Here is a 19,520-nt window from a genome sequence, read left to right as displayed (position 1 = left end):
CAGATGCCAGTGTCTTCTTGTTGCAGAACAGTAGAAAAAGCAAGAGCATCCATGAAGACTTGCTGGGTTAGGCCATATTCCCTTTGAAGATGTGACGATGTTTCTGAAAATCTGGTTAGAATTGGCAAACCAGATAGGCTCCACCTCCTACCCTGAGTGTCAAGTGATCTGGCAACTGGAGGCATTGAAATATAGGCACCTGTCGATAGTATCTCAACTGTACCTGCTGATCTGTAGCAGGAGACTAAGACCTCAGAATTTCCCCATTCTGAAATAATAGAAGAGAGGAGCCTGACTCGTCTGATTTTTTTTTTTGTGGTCCGGCCTCCATCACTTCCCTTGGCCCCAGGTTGGTTCTAGGTTCATGACTAGCACCCCAGATCTTGGCCACAAGGGCCAGGCAGGCACAACTCTCAGAGCTCCGAGGACAGAAAGGCCGCTTCCAACTCCAGCATCATCTACTTTCTGTTCTCCTTTTAATAAAAAACAAGAAGGGCCAGCATAATCCCCAAACATTATTTTAGCTAATAATTTTACCTTCCTTCTGGTGTTTTCCTGGAGCTGCTTCTTAGTGGTTCCGCAGCTTTCTTTCCCTTCCCTCCAGGGCCCTGTGTGAATGGGAAGTTGGCCACAGTCTGCCCTAGATGGCTGGGTGGGCCCTGATTCAGTCTCTTACTAGAGCCCCAGGCTTTTACTGTCAGGTCTGTTGTCCATGTCCCCACAGAGGGAGGTTCTGTGACCTAGAGGATTGTGGTCATCTCCCTGTCTTTCACTTACTTCACCCCAGTCCTTCTTTCCGTCAGGGCACCCTGACGGCTCAGGGCAAGCTGCTGCAGCAGGATACATTCTACGTGATTGAGCTGGATGCCGGCATGCAGTCGCGGACCAAGGAGAGGCGTGTGTTCCTCTTTGAGCAAATTGTCATCTTCAGTGAACTGCTCAGGAAGGGATCCCTCACCCCAGGCTACATGTTCAAAAGGAGCATCAAGGTGAGGATCCAGGCGGGGATGAGAAGGGGCAAGGAAGAGTCACACTGGGGGAGCCACTTCCCTACGACAGAGACACTGGCACGAGTGAGGGTCCAGAACACTGAAGATCTTTCAGCCTAGTAACCTTCGGGATTGAAGGTTGATTATCTGTGAGAAAAAGTGACAGGCTCGGTGCCAGTCTCTAACATGATCCTGCAGGTTCTCCAAGATCATGTCGTCCACTCAAAGACAGAAACCAAAGTATTTAAGCTATTAGATTCAGGGCACATTTTTGGAAACATTTCCTGAAATACAAACTCTGAGGAACTGTAATATGTTGTTGATTTTTTAAAACTGCTTCGTATGGAAAGGATCACCTTGGTTTCTTCCAGATGAATTACTTGGTCCTGGAGGAGAACGTGGACAATGACCCCTGCAAGTTTGCACTCATGAACAGGGAGACTTCGGAGAGGGTCATCCTGCAAGCCGCCAACGCTGATATCCAGCAGGCCTGGGTGCAGGACATCAATCAAGTCTTAGAAACACAGCGAGACTTCTTAAATGGTGAGTACTGGGTCTGGCTTCTTGCTGGGCCATTTTCAGGGGACCCCACACCTCTGAGCCTCCTTGGGTCTGGGCTCATGGTGAGTTATGAGCCCCGATCACATTTATATGCATTCCAACTTTGTAGTTTTCAGAAACACTTCGTGTAGAATTTTTCTGAACCCGAATACACAAGTGGGCAGATGGGGCATGATAAAGAAGGCCATCTTTCCAAAAGGAGAAATAATCTCTTGCAGCCTTGACATAGAGGATGTACCTTGTGCCACCATTACCAGCTGGTAATAATTGGGGCAGAAGTCTGAAATGGGCACATCCTCTTTGTCTCGGGGGCCAGCTATCAATGACGTGTATTATTCCATTTAGTAGCTCATGGCTGGTCATCTCAGAGGTTCTCCAGTGCTATCTAGAGATAACTGGCAGTTTGGCAGATCAGCTCAAATCCCCCCTTTGCTCCCAACAGAGGTGATTGCTGACTCTAAATTTCAGTAATACCTTGAAACTTCCCAGAACAAACTGTCAATTACACAGAGAATGAAGCTCCCTGTGGACCTGAAGGAGTACCGTATGGCCATATGTGCTCCCATGTTTACACATACATGTCCACCCTTGGGTGTGTCACCTTTTCTAGTCTAGAATCTGGTCTCTTTCAAATGATGCAAATAGAGCACTTGCTGGGTGTTGTCATGGAACTCAGTGCTGTGGGGATGGACCTTGGGCAAGTCATGACGTTTCTCTGGGCCTCAGTTGGCTCTTTTTTTTTTTTTTTTTTAAAGTTTTTTAAATTTATTATTTATTTATTATTTTTATTTTTGGCTGTGTTGGGTCTTTGTTTCTGTGCGAGGGCTTTCTCCAGTTGCGGCGAGTGGGGGCCACTCTTCATCGCGGTGCGCGGGCCTGTCACTATCGCGGCCTTTCTTGTTGCGGAGCAGAGGCTCCAGACGCTCAGGCTCAGTAGTTGTGGCTCACGGGCCCAGTTGCTCCGCGGCATGTGGGATCCTCCCAGACCAGGGCTCGAACCCGTGTCCCCTGCATTGGCAGGCAGATTCTCAACCACTGCGCCACCAGGGAAGCCCTCAGTTGGCTCTTTTTGTGAAAGACCTACTCTGCAGCACTGGAAGCAGGAGAACATGGCACGCCTCCCATAGAGAGCGTCATTCTCTGTGTACTCGTCAGTCTGTTCGGGGAAGTTTCAAGGCATTACTGAAATTTAGAGTTAGCAATCGCCTCTGTTGGGAGCAAAGGGGAATTTGAGTTGGTCTGCCAAACCCCAAGTTATCTCTAGATAACACTAGAGAGCCTTGTGAGATTACCAGGTATCAATTGTACTCCATGGTAAGGGATTTAACACGGTTGTGTTTATTTTAAAACAAATAAAAAGAGATTATGGAGCAGAATGCCTTGCCTTTTTAAGATAGAACACGAGACTTCAAAGCAATTACACGCTTACGGAGAGTATTTGGGAGCCATGCCCCTGGTCCCCCAACTGTAGAACAGTTTGGTGAAAAAAACTAAACTAAGTGATTTCTAGGGTTCTTTCTCATTCTAAAGAGTCTAAAATTAAACACCAGCCCAGTCCTGAGGGATAGTAATGAAAGCTGTACATAGTTCACAGTTATTGAGTATACAACATTGAATTAATGCTTCTATGGATAAAATAATTTTAAGCAAAAACATGTGCATCTATAAAATACATTCATTAAATTGCATTCTATTAGGAATTTCTGATAGATTCTAAGCTGGAATGAGGTTTTTGAGTTCATCAATTCAGGACAAAAGAAAAATAAGGTAGGACAATAAGTTGAAACCGGAAATAATTGAGTAACAATAACGGCTCCCATACATTGAGTCCTTTCTCTGTGCGAGGCACAATGCAAACCATTTCACATGTGTTACCACACTTAATCCTCACATCAGTGTGGAAAGCTAAGTAATATCATCCTGTATTTTTCAAGTGAGGAAAAGGAGGCTCAGGGAGGATAAGAAACTGGTCCAAAGTCACAAAAACAGTAGGTGCTAAAACAAGAACTGGAACCCAGAACTGTATAACTTGTATAACTTAAAATTAGGCTCTAACCCCAAAACTGCAGTATAGTTGCTAGTGGTAGGGCACACATTTGTCTATGAGTTCCCCAGCAAACAGAGCAAAAAAACAGGACCAGGTATAAGACACTGTATCCATCAGCCAGATACAAACCCTATCCGAAGATGCACAGCTTTCCTGATCCTAAGACCTAAGTTATGCAGATTGAGGCTGGTGGAAGAGCACAGACTTTCTATGCAGCTTATTTAAGAAGACATACTATTTTCAAACACTTCAGCACAGTTATTGCGTATAATCGGGTAATACCCCACTTCCATGAGATGGGTAATGATTCATCAAATCAGTGTGCTACAGCCTGCTTCACAGCTGTCTGCTATCTGCTTCAAACTTAGAGCGGTACTTCTTTGGGCATAGTCAGTTATCCAGACTTGTACATGGTTCCAAGAGACCTTTTGCCTAATTATAGTGAATTATGGAGCTATTAATGAACCAGATTCTCAATACATAAATATTTAATGCTCTCCAGGGAGAAAGGCTGAGGTCTGGCAGCAGCCTGTTCAGCACTTTGACACACTCAAAAGACAAGGATGTGACGATGGACTGGGGCCAGGCTTTTGCTTGTAGACACACGTGCAGGCACCTCAGAGCCAACCTTTCCCTCCTGAGACCTCAAATAGAAAGGAAGTGTGGACTATATGTTGAGTCCTATTAAAGTATATACCTATTACTATGGAAATATCCTTATAATGGAAAGTTCTCAGGGCCCCAGCTGTTAACCCAATTAAATATTTGTTACAGTGAACACTGACAGAAACAGCATAATCGGGCCAGCCTTGAAGTCACTGTTACAGAATTTGACCTGTATGGCTTTTGCCTGGCTGTACCTCTTTATTTTTTTTATTTTTTATTTTTTTAAATTTATTTATTTATTTATTTTTGGCTGTGTTGGGTCTTAGCTTCTGTGTAAGGGCTTTCTCCAGTTGCGGCGAGCAGGGGCCACTCTTCATCACGGTGCGCGGGCCTCTCACTGTTGCGGCCTCTCCCGTTGCGGAGCACAGGCTCCAGACGCGCAGGCTCAGTAGTTGTGGCTCACGGGCTTAGTTACTCCGCGGCATGTGGGATCCTCCCAGACCAGGACTCGAACCCGTGTCCCCCGCACCAGCAGGCGGACTCCCAACCACTGCGCCACCAGGGAAGCCCCGGCTGTACCTCTTTAGTACTAAGACCTTGGAGCTTTATCATCTTAAACTCAGGAAAACAAAGCTCACCTCTTTCCTTTCAAAGCAGCTTTCTCCAGAGTTCCACTGACCACCACTTCTCCCAGCTTCCAAACCCAAGTTACCCTGGCTTCTTGCCATCTTTTCCCATCTAGGCTGTGTCAGCCTCAGCTCCCTCTGGAGCGCTTGCCGCACCGCACCCCTTCCGCGTTCCCGTGGCTCTGCTCAGGTCCAGCCTCTCCCCTTCACTATCTCATGGCTCCTAATCAGCCTGGCCGATCCCTCCCCGCACCCGCAGCAAGGTTAATGTTCTTCAGGTGTACTCTGGTGCTAGCACCTGCATTGAAAACACGAACGTTTACTTAATTCAGTCACTTTTCGTGAACTTCAGAATTAAATCCAGACTCATTCACCTGCTTTCCAGATCTTTCACATCATGGCACCTCCAACTTCCCTTACCTGTCTCATCTCCTCTTCCTCCACAGAGACCCACGGCTCTGTGCTCCAGGGAATCTGACTCCATCCTGTTCCCCAGACCCACTTCCCATTTGCTTCCATCCTGCAGAGCCTGCATGTCGGGGCCTGATGGCTGGCAGTTTCTGAAGCTCTTTACTACCACCCTACCCATCCCTGAGTCCACCCACACACACACGTACTATAGAGCCCTCTCTCCGTCCTTTTGCACCATTTCGTTTTTGCATTTTCATCATTTAGACAAAACTAAGAATAGTTCTCGGTAGATGATACATTCTTTAAAAACGGGGCAGTATCTTCCTCACGTATCCTCACTCTGCCTCACACCAAGCCTGTACCTCATAAGCCTTCAAAGCTTATGGGATTTCCCAAGCTGAGAGTAATGGTCTCCTCTTCCCCTGCAGCCCTACAGTCGCCCATTGAATATCAGCGGAAAGAAAGGAACACAGCTGTGATAAGGTCCCAGCCTGCTAGGGTTCCCCAAGCCGGCCCCAGGCCTTACTCCTCCATCCCCGTGGGCTCCGAGAAGCCCCCAAAGGGCTCCAGCTGTAACCCGCCTCTGCCACCCCTGAAGATATCTACCTCCAATGGCAGTTCGGGGTTTGACTACCACCAGGCTGGGGACAAGTTTGAGGCCAGCAAGGTAAGTGACAGCCCACTACTGCCAGCCTCACCACTTTGAGGGTACAGCCTCTGGGCTTACTTTATAAAGTAGCATCTTTTTTTTTTTTTTTTTTATAAATTTATTTATTTATTTATTTTTGCTGTGCTGGGTCTTCGTTTCTGTGCGAGGGCTTTCTCTAGTTGTGGCAAGTGGGGGCCACTCTTCATCGCGGTGCGCGGGCCTCTCACTATCGTGGCCTCTCTTGTTGCGGAGCACAGGCTCCAGACGCGCAGGCTCAGTAATTGTGGCTCACGGGCTTAGCTGCTCCGCGGCATGTGGGATCTTCCCAGACCAGGGCTCGAACCCGCGTCCCCTGCATTGGCAGGCAGACTCCCGACCACTGCGCCACCAGGGAAGCCCAAAGTAACATCTTTTTATGCCGATCATTTTAGCAGGAAGAGCCCACTCAATACAGCCTAATCTCAATGATTTCTCTTTCTTCCCCTGCAAATTGAGTGAGTTAAACCAGTTCCCCACCTCTCCACTACCCTCCTCCCCCGCCGTCCAGATACTCTGTGTTAAAGGGCTGTCGTCATCTGCAGAAACACTCCACAAATATGGTAATGTTGGAGTGGCAATTAATGATTTGTAGCAAATAGAGGAGCTGTGGTGTGGATCATCTAAAAGTCGCAACTCTAGGGTTTGACGTCTTGAAGAGATTGCCCTTTCTAACGATGAGCCGCTGAAGCGAGCTCACGCCCACTGGCTGAAGCAGCAAGAGGATGTTGCCCATCAGTGGGTGAATGGGGGAAGCTAGCCTTGGATTAGACTATCCGAGATAATCCACAATTCAAACATCTCCATGGGGAGAGTCATCAGTGTAACTGCAGATCCAGTCTACACAGCTGTTTTGACCCCACCAGGTAGTAGGAATGACAATGAATGGGAAAAGTGCTAGATCCCGAGTCGGGCGATCTGGTTTCTATTCCAAATTATGCAACTCAGAACTTTGCCACTTGCCCTGGAACCTCAGCAGTTTACTTAATCTCATCAGGCCTGTTTCCTCTAGAACTCAATGGGTCTATGAATGGGAACATCTGCATTTTTTACCCACATGTTCCCACCTTATAGTTTTATTTTTCTTACCCAAATTATTAGGTGATGTTGATTTTTTTTTTTTTTTTGGCCACGCCGCACAACTTGCAGAATCTTAGATCCCCGACCAGGGATTGAACCCAGGCCATGGCAGTGAAACCGCCAAGTCCTAACCACTGGACTGCCAGGGAATTCCTAATTTTTTTTTTTTTAGTTAACTATTAATGTCTAAGTTCAGTTCTGTGTAAGAGTAACTATACTGACCTATTTTATCACATCAGCTGGAAATTATTTTTTCATCTTAAAAATCCCCTGCCCTTGTGAATAAGTTGAAGTCACATTAACTTACTGAAGAATTTCTGGCTCTCACCATGCTCTATGAGACAGCCAGGCATCTGTGGAAGTTACAGGTCTGTCTAGAAGCAGCTTCCCTGGTGCAGAGTCATGTGCAAAGGTCATGGAGGCAGGACCCTTCATATTAATGAATACAGGGGGACTGGAGTTCTCTTCCCACAGGAGTTGGGTCAGGGTAGGTCATGGCCTTGCCTTTGAATTGGGCAAATGTCTCATTGTTACTGCTGTCTCAAGGAGGGTCAGAATGTAGAGTAAGACCAATGCTTTTTCAAAAGGAAGAAAAACATGTATCAAAGAGCCTGTGTTCTTTTCTTTGGGGGATGGTGACCACTGACCTGACCTTTGCCCTGACCTCACTCTGCCCAGGTGCTTACATATTCCCGTGTCTGTGCCACACTCTTCCTTCCGTGAGCTGGAGGATGCTGGTGGGCAGATGCATGCTAAGGAGGGACTCCCAGGTGGAAGGCGTGTTTACACCTTTACCTAAGGCTGGGCAGTATCTCCACCTTTTCACCCTCAATTATAATATTAATGAGACATTTTCATTATAAATTTTTCATTATAAATAAAATACATTTTCAGAGCCCATTTATGAATATAATTCCATTTCTCAAGATAATCTTCTGCCTGCCATTTACCCTGCTGGCGGGAGGGCTGACTTTCAACCACACATTAGGATGCAGAGCAAGCCCATGTGAACCAGCCTTCCTGTGTCTGTGTCCCTCTCGCCCTTGTCTCCTGGCAGAGCGACCTGGGAGGCTGCAATGGGGTCTCATCCATGGCCGTGATCAAAGATTACTATGCACTGAAGGAGAACGAAATCTGTGTGAGCCAAGGTGAGGTGGTCCAGGTCCTTGCCATCAACCAGCAGAACATGTGCCTGGTGTACCAGCCCGCCAGCGACCACTCCCCCGCCGCCGAGGGCTGGGTCCCAGGCAACATCCTGGCACCCCTCACCAAAGCCACGGCAGCCGCAGAAAATAGTGACGGGAGCATCAAGTAAGTGCCTCGTTGGCTTCCCCGGGAGAGGAGTATGTGGATTAAAAAAAAAATCAAAACAAAGAACACAAAAATGCAAACACACGGTAGGGAATTACTGCTGCTTATTCTCGACAGTGCCACCAGAACCAAGGTTTCAGTGCTGGAACCACAAGCAGCAGGGGGCAACCGGGCTGGAGCGTTCCGATTTTTTTTTTTTTTTTTTGGTGGTGGTGGTAACAGTGGTGGTGTTCCTTTCCTTTTCATTTGTAATCTTCTGTTTGTTTGTTTTTTTTCTTTTCTCCCCCGCCTTGTTAAGAAAAGAACCCTACTGAAACCCTAGGTGACAAAAGGCATGCCTCCTGTTGCTCCATTTGACCCACCACAGGATTCACTGGACTGGACTTCTATTTATATTGTATTAAGTTACTGATATATATATATTTTTTTTTTTGATTGACACCAAAAAATTACCTTAGCACAAATGCCAGACCTGTATAGGTCAGAGGCCTGCTGCTTCTCCCAGGAGAGAGGGAACTTTTTGGTTGTCTATGGCAATTCCTCTGTACAGATTGTAACTTTTTTTTTTTTTTTGATTTTCCCCCCTCCCCTGTCACTTTAATATATGTTCATGGTCATTTGTAAGATATTTCTTTTCCTTATTTTGATTGCGAAGATCCTTCCAAACACATTCCTGTATAAAGTATTTTGCACTATTTAAAGAAACCCATATGGATGAAGTCAGGCTGTGCAATATAATGGAGAGTCACAATGTTCATCATTGTACCTGTAATGTAACTAATAATTTTAAATGTACTATTTTAAATATGTAAAATAAATTTTCACCACGAGCATGTTTTAATGAGGTTAAAGACTAGTTGACCCTTTTTCCTCAGTGCACTATTCCGGGACTTGTAAATGTACAAACGATTCTTCTTCTTTTTTCTTGAAGAGTTGGTTGAATGCATTGGCAGTTCTTTCCTACACAAGAAGTGCCTTTGTGGCCAGAGGTCCAACCCTAGCCTTCCCTTCTAAGCAGCCCGTGTGGGTTCTCTGTAACCTCCGAGGTGAGGGATGATGCAGATCGGATGCTGTCCAGCTGGGCGACCTTGAGGTGCTGACGTAAACCAGTGGCTAGTGTAGAAGGCGGTGGGCTGGCTTGCGGCCCCCACTGCTCTCCACGCTGTGTGGTCACCGGCGGCCGGGGTGGAGGAGCTCCCATGAGATATCTGAGCAGCGACACCAACAGAGCTGCACCTCCTTGGAGCTTTCTCTAACTCAGGGACAGAGACTGCTGACCCCACCCTGGCCTTTCTAGGTAACCGCAGGCCCAGCTGGAAATCAGCAGTGGCCCCTACATGGCAACAGGCCTGATTCATTTTATCCTAAAGACACTTGGTTTCAGTACCTTTTATGAAGCCTTGGATATAAAGGCCCTCAAAGCATTGAGGTTCTTATTAATCAGTGGCTTACAGAGCTAGCTAACTCGTAATGAGTTGTGATCTAATTATCCAGTCACTCAGCACTTCTCCCTTGCATCTTTTGGTCACTTTTTCATACCTTCCATGGGAGGACTCGTAGGAAGGGTGTCAGGCTGGGCAGAAGAGAGCAGGTTCAAATACCAATTGGTCATTCGGTTCCTTGTCAGTGGCTCTTGCACAAGGGTTGGTGGGAGTGGAGCAGAGCAATGGACTAAAAGTGGTTGTCACTATTTATCAGTGAAGGACACTAACCGCACCCTCCCCAGGGCTGCTATGACCACAAGGGTCAGTTGGTTGTGATGCCTATGGGATAAATGTCACTGATACCCTGTTTCCACATCAGTCCCCAGGCTTGTGGCCAAGAGATGGAAGCTCCCCAAACCATGATGACGCGTTCTTCTGGGAAGAAGAATACGAAATTGAGCGTGTCCTGCCACTTGTACTAGTCTGAGTCTCCTTCTCAGTGTTACTTGTAGCATTTCTAGTTTCTCACCAATCATACTGAATGACCCAGAGGGTTGTGATAAACATAGGAATGCACCCCCATGCTCACGCACACACACACTGTGCGGGCTGCCCTAGGAGTCTTTTCAGCAGGGACCTCCCTGACTCAAGATGTTCTCAGGATGAGCCAGGGACATGGCTTTGGGGGTAAAGATAAGGGATGAAAGTCTGCAGTTAAGAGTGATATTATCTGAGGTTCATTTCGGTGACCGTTCTCACTCAGAAACAACAGTTGGAGTGAGGAGCTGGTATGCAAGGAATCCCAGGGAGCCTGCCTCTTTAGGAGGTACAAGAGAAGGGCTGGCCAAGAGATCCTTTTTTGCCTTTTGAAGGAGCCGCTTTCCAAACTAAATTTGAGGACATGACTATTATCGCTCTTTCCTACTCAGAAAGTTGATCGCTAAACCTCCATGCTATTGATAAATATCTTGAGAACACCTTCCCCAGGGCATCCTAAAATCCCTGACATTTATGGAGTTTTGTGGAGGAGATGCTACGCATTTTGGAGCAAATCCCTTCCTCCTAAACCTCATAGGCCTCTCTCTCTCTCCCCTCTCTCCCTTGATGATTCTCTTTTCATTGAGCCCTGTCTGCACAGGCCTAAATTTGATAAGGAGACACTGAAGGGAAGCCAGCCTCACTTACTCCAGACATGACAAAACTTCATCCAAACTCTGTGACCACACCTGAAACTGATGCTGCCTGCCCAGGGTCCCTGATGCTGTTTGAGACTTGGCTTTTGGTGTCTTTGAGTCCTAACATATGTAGAACTCAAGAGCTCTGCTCTGAGCCTCTCTTTCAGGTCTGTGAAGAAATAGCTCCCAACCCTCTTGTGAGAAGGAAGAAGTTAAGATAATGTGAAGGGACATTGCCACCCTCACCTCCCTGAGAGCACGTGTTGGGTCTTCTCCCAACAGGAAAACTCTAGGACCTCTTAGTGGTTGTCAGACAGAGCCTTGTATTCACAAACACTGAGTGATGTGGAGAACATAGACCAAGAAACCCTTCATCCTAAGTCATCCAGATAAATGAGTGGTGCCCACGAGTTTATAAAGTCAAATGCCCTAGAACCTCCTATCTGTACTACGGTGTTTGGGAGTGGCCACAGCCTAAATACAAATAATGAGATGAAAACCTCAAAAGCATCCTTTTGGGTCTTTATATCTGATCCTGGGAAAGTACCAATAGCTTATACACTATAGAATGTACTTCCCTTATCTTTCCTATTTTATCGCCCCCTCCCCACAGTCTTCTCCCATCCATCATACCCTTCAGGAAGGGAATTCCTGAGTCCTATAAGGCCTCATCAGTATATGAAAACTTCCCTCGGTAGAGTTTAATCACTTAGTACTCAGACTTGCCTCAAATGCTACAACCAACCTTGTACATCTATTGGGAGGGGTCAGAGTTCATCCTCACTCATTTCCTGTTGGAGGTGAGATCTGCTGCCAGCCACCACAGGAGCTGGTGTGCAGGTTTGGGGCCTCTGAAGCAGGGGCTTGACTGGAGCGCCTCACCTACTGACTCACCCAAGGGTGGCAAGCCCACCCACCGCCTCACTCTGCCCTGACCTGCCATTTTGATTGGTGCATTTTTTGGTACAACAGGAAGTCATGTTCATGGCATACTCTACGCATGAGAAAGCGGGCGGAAGTGGAGAACACGGGTAAAAATGAAGCCACAGGGCCTCGTAAACCCAAGGATATTCTGGGCAACAAAGTCTCTGTTAAAGTGAGTAAGGTGTTCCGGAGCTGTGTCCGACCTCTCATCTACTCCCACCCTGCAGCATTCTCACGAGGCAACTTGGGTGGATGGGGACCAGAGGGGAAGTAGTTTAGTAGGATTTTGCATGCGAGATCAATTTATTTTTTATGTTTTATTTCTCCTGGCAACTTCGAGTCAAATAAGTAAGTATCTCTTTTTTTTTCTTTTATACCTTCCTCCTTATACTGTGCAGATGTTTTATAGCAAAATTATCTGCAGTATTGTTTATTCTCTTAAAAATGCAAGATGCTTGACTCATATTAAAGTACTCAAAGCCACCCATTCAGTATCCTCGGTTTGAAAATACGTGCAGGGTAAAGAGATTAGAGATGCTTTCCAAACCTCCAACCCTTTGAAGTCTGAGGTTTGGAATTTAAGGGCTACTGTGTCCTTGGTGAAGTTTCATTTCTTTTCCCCAGAATTCAGATGCCATCACCTTCAGGCCTGTGCATGGGCAGAGAAGGGAGGCACATTGATGAAGCCCAAGTTATTGCTTCGTAACAATCCAAATGTTATAGTGAACTCACTGATTCTAAGCTTTGACAGACCCTTGTCCCCCATCTTGAAACGATGTGATCTGTTTTCTTTACATTGGGTGCTCAGAAAAGTCATGGCTCTGGACAATGGAAATTAGACCGCTGATGTTTAATATCGTTATAATGTGTGATTATCTACCTGAGTCTTCCTGAGCAAAATAAGAACAATCAAAACCCGTTCTAATGTCCTTCTTGGGGAAAAGAAATTGTACTCTCTCCCTCACCCTCATCTGGGAAGTCCAGCCTCACAGAAGACAACAATTTAAATTCGACAGCACTCATGCTTCATTTGGTTGCTTCCATTGCTATTTCCTGTGAGATGAGCAGCTTACACGATCCCAACCTCCTCTCCCTGAAAAGAGCATGCTGCCGCCCTAGGTGATCCACACCCCACCTTAGCAGCACCTGGTTTTTCTCTGCCCGATTTCCCATTGTCCATGCTTCTTTCAAGTTCTCCCCACCCTCTAGCCAAAGCTGCCTGTGTTCTAACTGTGTTCTCTTTCTTCCCCCTTCCTCATGCTGCCCATCAAGGAGACGAACAGTTCCGAGGAGTCAGAGTGTGATGATCTTGACCCTAATACTAGCATGGAGGTAGAAGCAGCTATTGTTGTCCTCTTTCCTACAATGATTGTCTTTTTTGATGTGTTCTGTAACAGTGACCTTGCTAAAAGTGACCAGCCAGTCAAAGATACATTGTGATATTAGGGCATCTCTCGGTGTCCCATCCAACTTACAGAAAACAAAACAAAACTTAATTCAGTTTGATTCTGATAGAAAACTTTTCCTAGGTGCATTATTTAAAACTTCTGGTTCTCTTGAATGCTTGCTTAGTATTTTCTTCTTTGGCAGATTTGGCTTTGTGTAGAAAATATCCAACATCGTAATTGGAAACTTAGAAAACATTTTTTTCATGGAAAATAGCATTATAAAGAGTGGTTGGTTCCCAGCTAAAGATAAGAACTCATTTGTTTTAGTTTCTCCTTCCTCCCTTTCCCCTCTTTTTTTCTTTCCCCTTTATGTTCTTTTTCTTCTGGGACTTATTCCTCCCTGAAGGCTCCAGTAAAATCATGGAGTAGGTTATGGTTTGCGGGGATGACCTAGCCCCTAGTCACTGTGTATAGCTGACCAATAGCAAATGAGGAGTGACCGCAGCAACTCCAGAAGCCCCCCTTCCCCAGCCCCCAGGGCTCCTGGGCAGTGGCTGTTCCTGCCACGAAGGAAAAGAGCCCTGGGCACTACCTCCCTCCTGTAGGCCTAGCAGAGGCCTCTCTAGAGACAAGAAGGCTGAAACCTTGCCCGGGGGCCTTTCTCATACTCCAGGGTTACAAAGATGTGGAAGTGAAACCAGTACCTCCACCAACAAGAACATCCAGTCAACTTCCAGGTCCTTCTAGGCCAGGAACTCTTTGGGGTAATAGAAATAGGACTCTCACATGGCTTGCCACTGAATGACGAGCATCATAAATTTACAACACCTAGAGAATTGGAGCAAACTTGGCTTTCCCTGCCATTTTGCCTTTCAGAGTAAATTGAAATGCTTTTCTCCAAATCTGTACCCACATCCCCGATAATGGATAAAAGTTTAGAGATTTCTTCTGTGCACAAAATACAGAATATTTTTTTTAAAACCTTTTCCTTTTTATAGCCCTACGCTTTTCACTTAACTAGATGGAAATTTATTATTCTTATTCTAATTTGACCTAATCCCAAAGAAAGCCACCACCATACTATGACAACCACCACAAAACCCAAGGAAGACCATGTGGCCCCAGGAGGGGTAAGTCAGCGGTGGGAGGCACCAGTTGAGTCGAATCAGGCCAGAGACCAGTGGTTGAAAGTGGGAGTTCTGCCAGAATAAAATAGTCCCCTATGGCTGTGGGTGTTGCCATGGAGCGAAATCTGGCAGATGTGGGCCAGGGCAGGGCTCCCCTGTGGGAGGAGGTGGATATGGCATTCATAGCCTGAATGTATCTTAGAGAATGGGGAAGGCGGGGGAAACTTCTGGCTCTGCTTTCCTTGCATTTCGTAGGATAGGCACCAGCTCCTGGGAAGCCCACATCTGTCAGCCTGTAGATGCCTCATGGTACCTGTATCTCCAGACCTCAGTATTGCTGGCATGTACTGAAAATGTCATCTGCAAATACATGGAGGGAGAGGGAAAGCCAGGTATCTGTGTTGCACAAGGCAATTTGGGACGTTTTTCAACTCTGGTGGACTTTCCCACTCTGCTCTTTAAAGGAAGAATTGGGCCCAGGGAGATGTGGGACCAGATGAGCAACATACACTGAGAAGGTTAACTGATGCACTCCGACGCTCCATTCAACATTTAGATAAGCAAAAGCTTGCACGCGCGTATGTCTTAGCCCTGCTTTGTGAATTGCACACGTTTCTAGGGTTCTTATTCAGCCAGGGCTTGCTGCCCTTTGCATGAGCTGTGTGAGGTGGGTCCCAGGGAGGTGCTGTGGGTGCATAAGGAAAGGTGTTAGGATGTCAGTGCTGAACAGAAGAAAGCCGAAAACTGTATCGATGCGTCTCTGAAAAGCTTTCAAATATAATAAGTTGAGGCAGAACTGGAACTCTTGAGGGGTCATGTGGTTGGAAGCTGCAAATATTCTGGTTAACCCAAGGTTTCTGTAGTAGGTGTGCCTGCAGCCCTTGTATATTCCTTATGGATCCTTGTAGGGGTCAGCAAGCTCTTCTGAACTGTGTTGCCATGTTGAAATTAACTCTGAGCACATAAGCAGGTGCTGAGGGGAAGCAGGCATCTTGGCACTGCTAGTATTTTCAGACACGGATAACAAATAAGATATAGAAAGTCAACCTATTCAATATGAACTGAGAATTTTCTCAAGGGGTAGGTAGGTAGTGCTTTATTGCAATGTCCATTGTAGAAGAAAATGGCCGGGGGTGCCTACTGAAAAGAGCTAAACCTTAAAGGCCGGGTTTGAGAAATAGGTGGGCTGGCCACCTCATAAAGGACTCTTGCTGTTAAACTGATAGCTTTGGGCATCATTACCAGGCCTAGCTTGGCCCCCAACCTCACTCTTGTCTTTTGAACCTGATGACTGCAATAGGTGTTGTCTCATTGGGAGCATGTCCCTGTGCCCTGCTGAGCTGAACTGCAACTCCTGTGGCCTGTGCTAAGATCCCCTGGGCCTGGTCCCCCAGCTGACACCCCTGCCACATACCCTGTGCACTGCTCAATGTTAGATCTCCGAATGCTAAGTCCTGCCCTGCTGACTGCCCACCCTTGACCTGATGCCAGCACGTTGATTCCAAGCCTAGCCGTGTGTAGGCTTTTATCTCCTGCCTCTGCATGAATATCACTTCCAAAACATTCTGATTCTCAATTGGTGGGTTGAAGGGTTCCTTTAAGGAGCAGTTTCCTAGGGTCTTTGCTTACACACCAGCTGCTTGCTCCCCTCAGGGCCGGCGTATGTCCCAACATACTGTTTTAGGGAGATATATAAGCACATCCTTGAAAGCTAATTAAGAGGAAAATAAAGCACCTTGAATCCTAGGAATCTGATTTCCGAGAACACCCAGTTATATAAAGGGAGGCGATTCTGCTCTAATGTGTACATCCTTTTTCTTCCCCTGTAGAGACATGCTCGTGAATATTCTCAAGTACAGACCCACCTCCCACTCCCAGCACCACAAGCCACACCACCAGCTGCTGCAGGACTGGCTCTGGGTCTATGCGATCCCCTCGTGGCCACAACCCCCTTCCCTCCTGCTGATCCGTGGGCACACCTCAGAGGGGACCGTTCTAAAAATGACACGGATCTGTGCACAGTTCAGCCTTCTTCTTTACCCTGCACTGATTACACTTTGGGGGTGGCAGTGGAGGGGGATATTCTATATGAGAGAAATGTCTCTGCATGGAAGAAGAGTCAAATCAGGCTGGAAATCAAACACTAGGCTCTCTTGGGAATGGGTGAATATTAATTCATTTTTTCCAGTAGAGCTTAAACTGCTGATTGCCTTTTATTGACAAGCTAGGCAGGCGTGATGGTGGGCTGGACGCCACATGCCCACCTGCCAGCTTCTCACCCTGCCCTGCCCAGGCTGGAGACAGGGCTGGAGGCTCAAGGCTCAGAATCCCCCCTCTTAGCTGACACCCATCTCTGAGAAGCATGGATTTTTTTCTGAGCTGTACTGGATTTCTCCCAGGACCCAGGCTAGGAAGGTTCCCACATCCGTGCCACGTCTGAAACGTGGTCTGTCGATGCTTGGGTTTTGGCATCTACCCTCCAACCCCAGCACTGCCACTTGCCCGCAGCAGACACTGGAGTAGGAAGGCCTGACCCAGCCTCCCAGTCCCGGGCCTCGGTCTTCAGCCCAGCTTTTATGTCAAGTCCAATTAATTAAATGCATCTTAATTGTTTTGTTAATGCCCAATACCACTTTTAGCAGAGATGGTCAATCCATCAGAGTAAGAGGTTGTCATGATTCCAAAAAGACTGCATCTCTGCCCCAGCCATTTGACACAAGGCCAGCCTCCCCCACGGCACAGGCTGCGTGCGGTCATGATGCCAGCCCCCAGGTATTTAGCTCCGGGTGGAGGTCGGGGTGCTTGAGAACCGGCTTGGGATCCGGTGGGAGAGAAGGCACTTGGAAAGGTGAAGCTAATTTGGAAGGAAATTTCCAATTAGGGTAAGATGCATAGACTCTTAGAGTTGATGAGAACTTGGAAAACTTTAGTTAACCCTATCCCCTTCATTTATTTACTCTTTATGGTGGTAAAATATACACGACGTAAAATTCACCATTTTTACCTTTTTTAAGTGGCATTAAATGCTTTCACAGTGTTGTGCAGCCGTCACCATTATTCATTCCAGAGCTGTTTCATCATCCCAGACTGAAACTGTAGCCAGTAAACAATAACTCCCCTTTACTCTCCATCCCTCCAGCCCCTTCCAAGACTTTGAGAAGAGGAAACTGAGGCAGAGGAAGTTGTAACTTCCTGTTCTAAAGTGAGCGGGTGCCCTGAAGGCAGTTTCTGGTTTCCCTAGCCCTTGTTCCCCACCCAACACCATCCTGCTCCTCTCTTGGAGCCCCTCCCACCTCCAAGTCCAGGTTGGTTTTAATCTAAAACACAGATTCTGGCAGACAAGGAGACGTGCCTTCCAGGGCCAATTTTCCTCTGTGAATTTGTTACTTAACTTTCCAGCTCAACAAAGAGGAATATCTTTTCTGCCCATCCCAGCCCTCCAAGGCTGAAGTAGGACTTAGATAAAAATCACACAAAGGCAGTATCACATGGAAAGAACACTGGACGGGAGCCGGAAAACCTGGACTGCAGGCTGGGCCCTGTCAGCTATGAGACCTCGGGCCAGTCAGCCTTTCTGAGCCTCGGGGTTCTCTGTGGGAGGTCGCACAGCTCCTCGGGCACGGGTGTTTATGTAAGGGACATGAGCCCTTTGAGCCTTGTGCAGATCTAAGGTGTGATATCCAAAGACTTTGCTCTCCTGAACGTCTGACTCTGACAACAGTGAGACCCGAACAGGAGAGAAAGTAGAAGATTCTGTGCTTTGCCCCAGAAACTTGCTTTGCAGGGGGTGTGGCGGGAATGGCCTGGGTACATTTCCTCCCGAGACCCAGCTGGAGTGTCCACTTCCGGTTCTGGGAAGGGCTTGAGTGGCCAGAGCTGAACTTTTCTGTCCCTCCCCAAACCCACAATTCCCCAGGCCCAGCTTCCACGTCTTCAAAGAGCTAGGCTGCTGCTGCCACCTCAGCTGCCTTGGCGCCTTGTCCCAGATTCGGAGCTTCAAAATAACCTGGCCAGACAGATTGAAGGAAACTTTTACACCCCTAGTCGGGTGACTGACCTCCTGGCATCACCAGTGTTTCTACCGGTGCCTGTTTCTGCATTTTATAAAAAGAATTTTTTTTATGAAAAGAACTCTTTGGAGAACAAGTGAAGTATCACACGCCTCTCGTTTTATTTTTACAAAATATTTTCTTTGTAATAGACCTGATAGGTTGGGCCCGGAGACTGACTCTGCTTTGCCTAGCTCTGTTCTAACTCCACATGCAGATTGATTTATATTCTGCCACTGGGAGAAGGATACTCAGCAGACTGGAGCTGGCGTTTCTCCCTCCCGGGAGGTTAATTACAAAATCTTCTACAGCATTAGTCCGTCTATCATGCTTTCTGTTCCTTCCAACCGCCTGGTGAAATTCGGTTTTCTTACCCTCCTAGAAGAAACAGGTTCAGAAAGGTCATGGTCATACAACCAGGAAAAAGGGCAGGTCTTGACTGTGGTGCTTTGAGATGCCAAACGTGGCAGGTGATAGGACGTCTGCTCCCCAAGGGAGGCTCAGGTACTTTCCTTAAGGAGGGTCAGGTTCAGGCCCTCCCCTGTTGCATATTTGCTTGTTAGAGGAGAATTTCTTCCTCAACAACTTTTTTAATCCCTTGACAGTTGGGCTAATTATTTGGCCTCACCACACCCCTTTCCCAATGACTCAGGAGTCCAGCCACAAAAGCCAAGAAAGAGGTCCAATTTCAAGGGCCGGAAACGTCTGAATTGGTTTCTCAGCCCAGCACAGTCACTCAGCACACCCTCACCCTCGTCTGCAGGCCTAGCCCCTTTCATTTAGGTCATACACCAATGAGATTACTAGGTGCCACTGACCCAGGAGAAGTCGCTCTCAGAGCCAGCTATCAGCGGGGCAGAGGTCACCACCTCCGTTGCCCACACCCCGTGCTGTCGAGATCCACCTACTGGCTCACTCAACGTGTTTTCCTAATCAACTCAATATAACAAAAATCAGTTGACAAGGCATTGCAGCGAGTACTATGGAGGGCCAAAGAATTATGTAAGATCTGGTCCCACCCAGTGCTTACTACCGTCACATGAGGGAGGCAGCTCTGATTAAACGCCTGCGTTATCCAGCAGACTTTGAAACTTGCTCTAATGGAGGCATGGAGCCA

The 19,520-nt window shown here is 47.1% G+C and overlaps 1 protein-coding gene across 1 annotated transcript in view; it reads left to right on the top strand.

Moving 5' to 3' along the window:
* Nucleotides 1-19,520, top strand: part of KALRN (kalirin RhoGEF kinase) — a 605,233-nt gene that overhangs the window by 559,728 nt on the left and 25,985 nt on the right. The window contains exons 42-47 of the mRNA XM_057544931.1: nucleotides 804-989; nucleotides 1,361-1,532; nucleotides 5,669-5,907; nucleotides 8,063-8,316; nucleotides 11,888-12,011; nucleotides 13,112-13,171. Of these exons, the coding sequence (XP_057400914.1) occupies nucleotides 804-989; nucleotides 1,361-1,532; nucleotides 5,669-5,907; nucleotides 8,063-8,316; nucleotides 11,888-12,011; nucleotides 13,112-13,171 (1,035 nt within the window). The remainder of the gene's footprint in view (nucleotides 1-803; nucleotides 990-1,360; nucleotides 1,533-5,668; nucleotides 5,908-8,062; nucleotides 8,317-11,887; nucleotides 12,012-13,111; nucleotides 13,172-19,520) is intronic.

The sequence above is a fragment of the Balaenoptera acutorostrata genome, chromosome 4 (genome assembly GCF_949987535.1).
Source record: "Balaenoptera acutorostrata chromosome 4, mBalAcu1.1, whole genome shotgun sequence".
Taxonomy (NCBI): domain Eukaryota; kingdom Metazoa; phylum Chordata; class Mammalia; order Artiodactyla; family Balaenopteridae; genus Balaenoptera; species Balaenoptera acutorostrata.
This window is presented reverse-complemented; position numbering and strand designations above follow the sequence as displayed.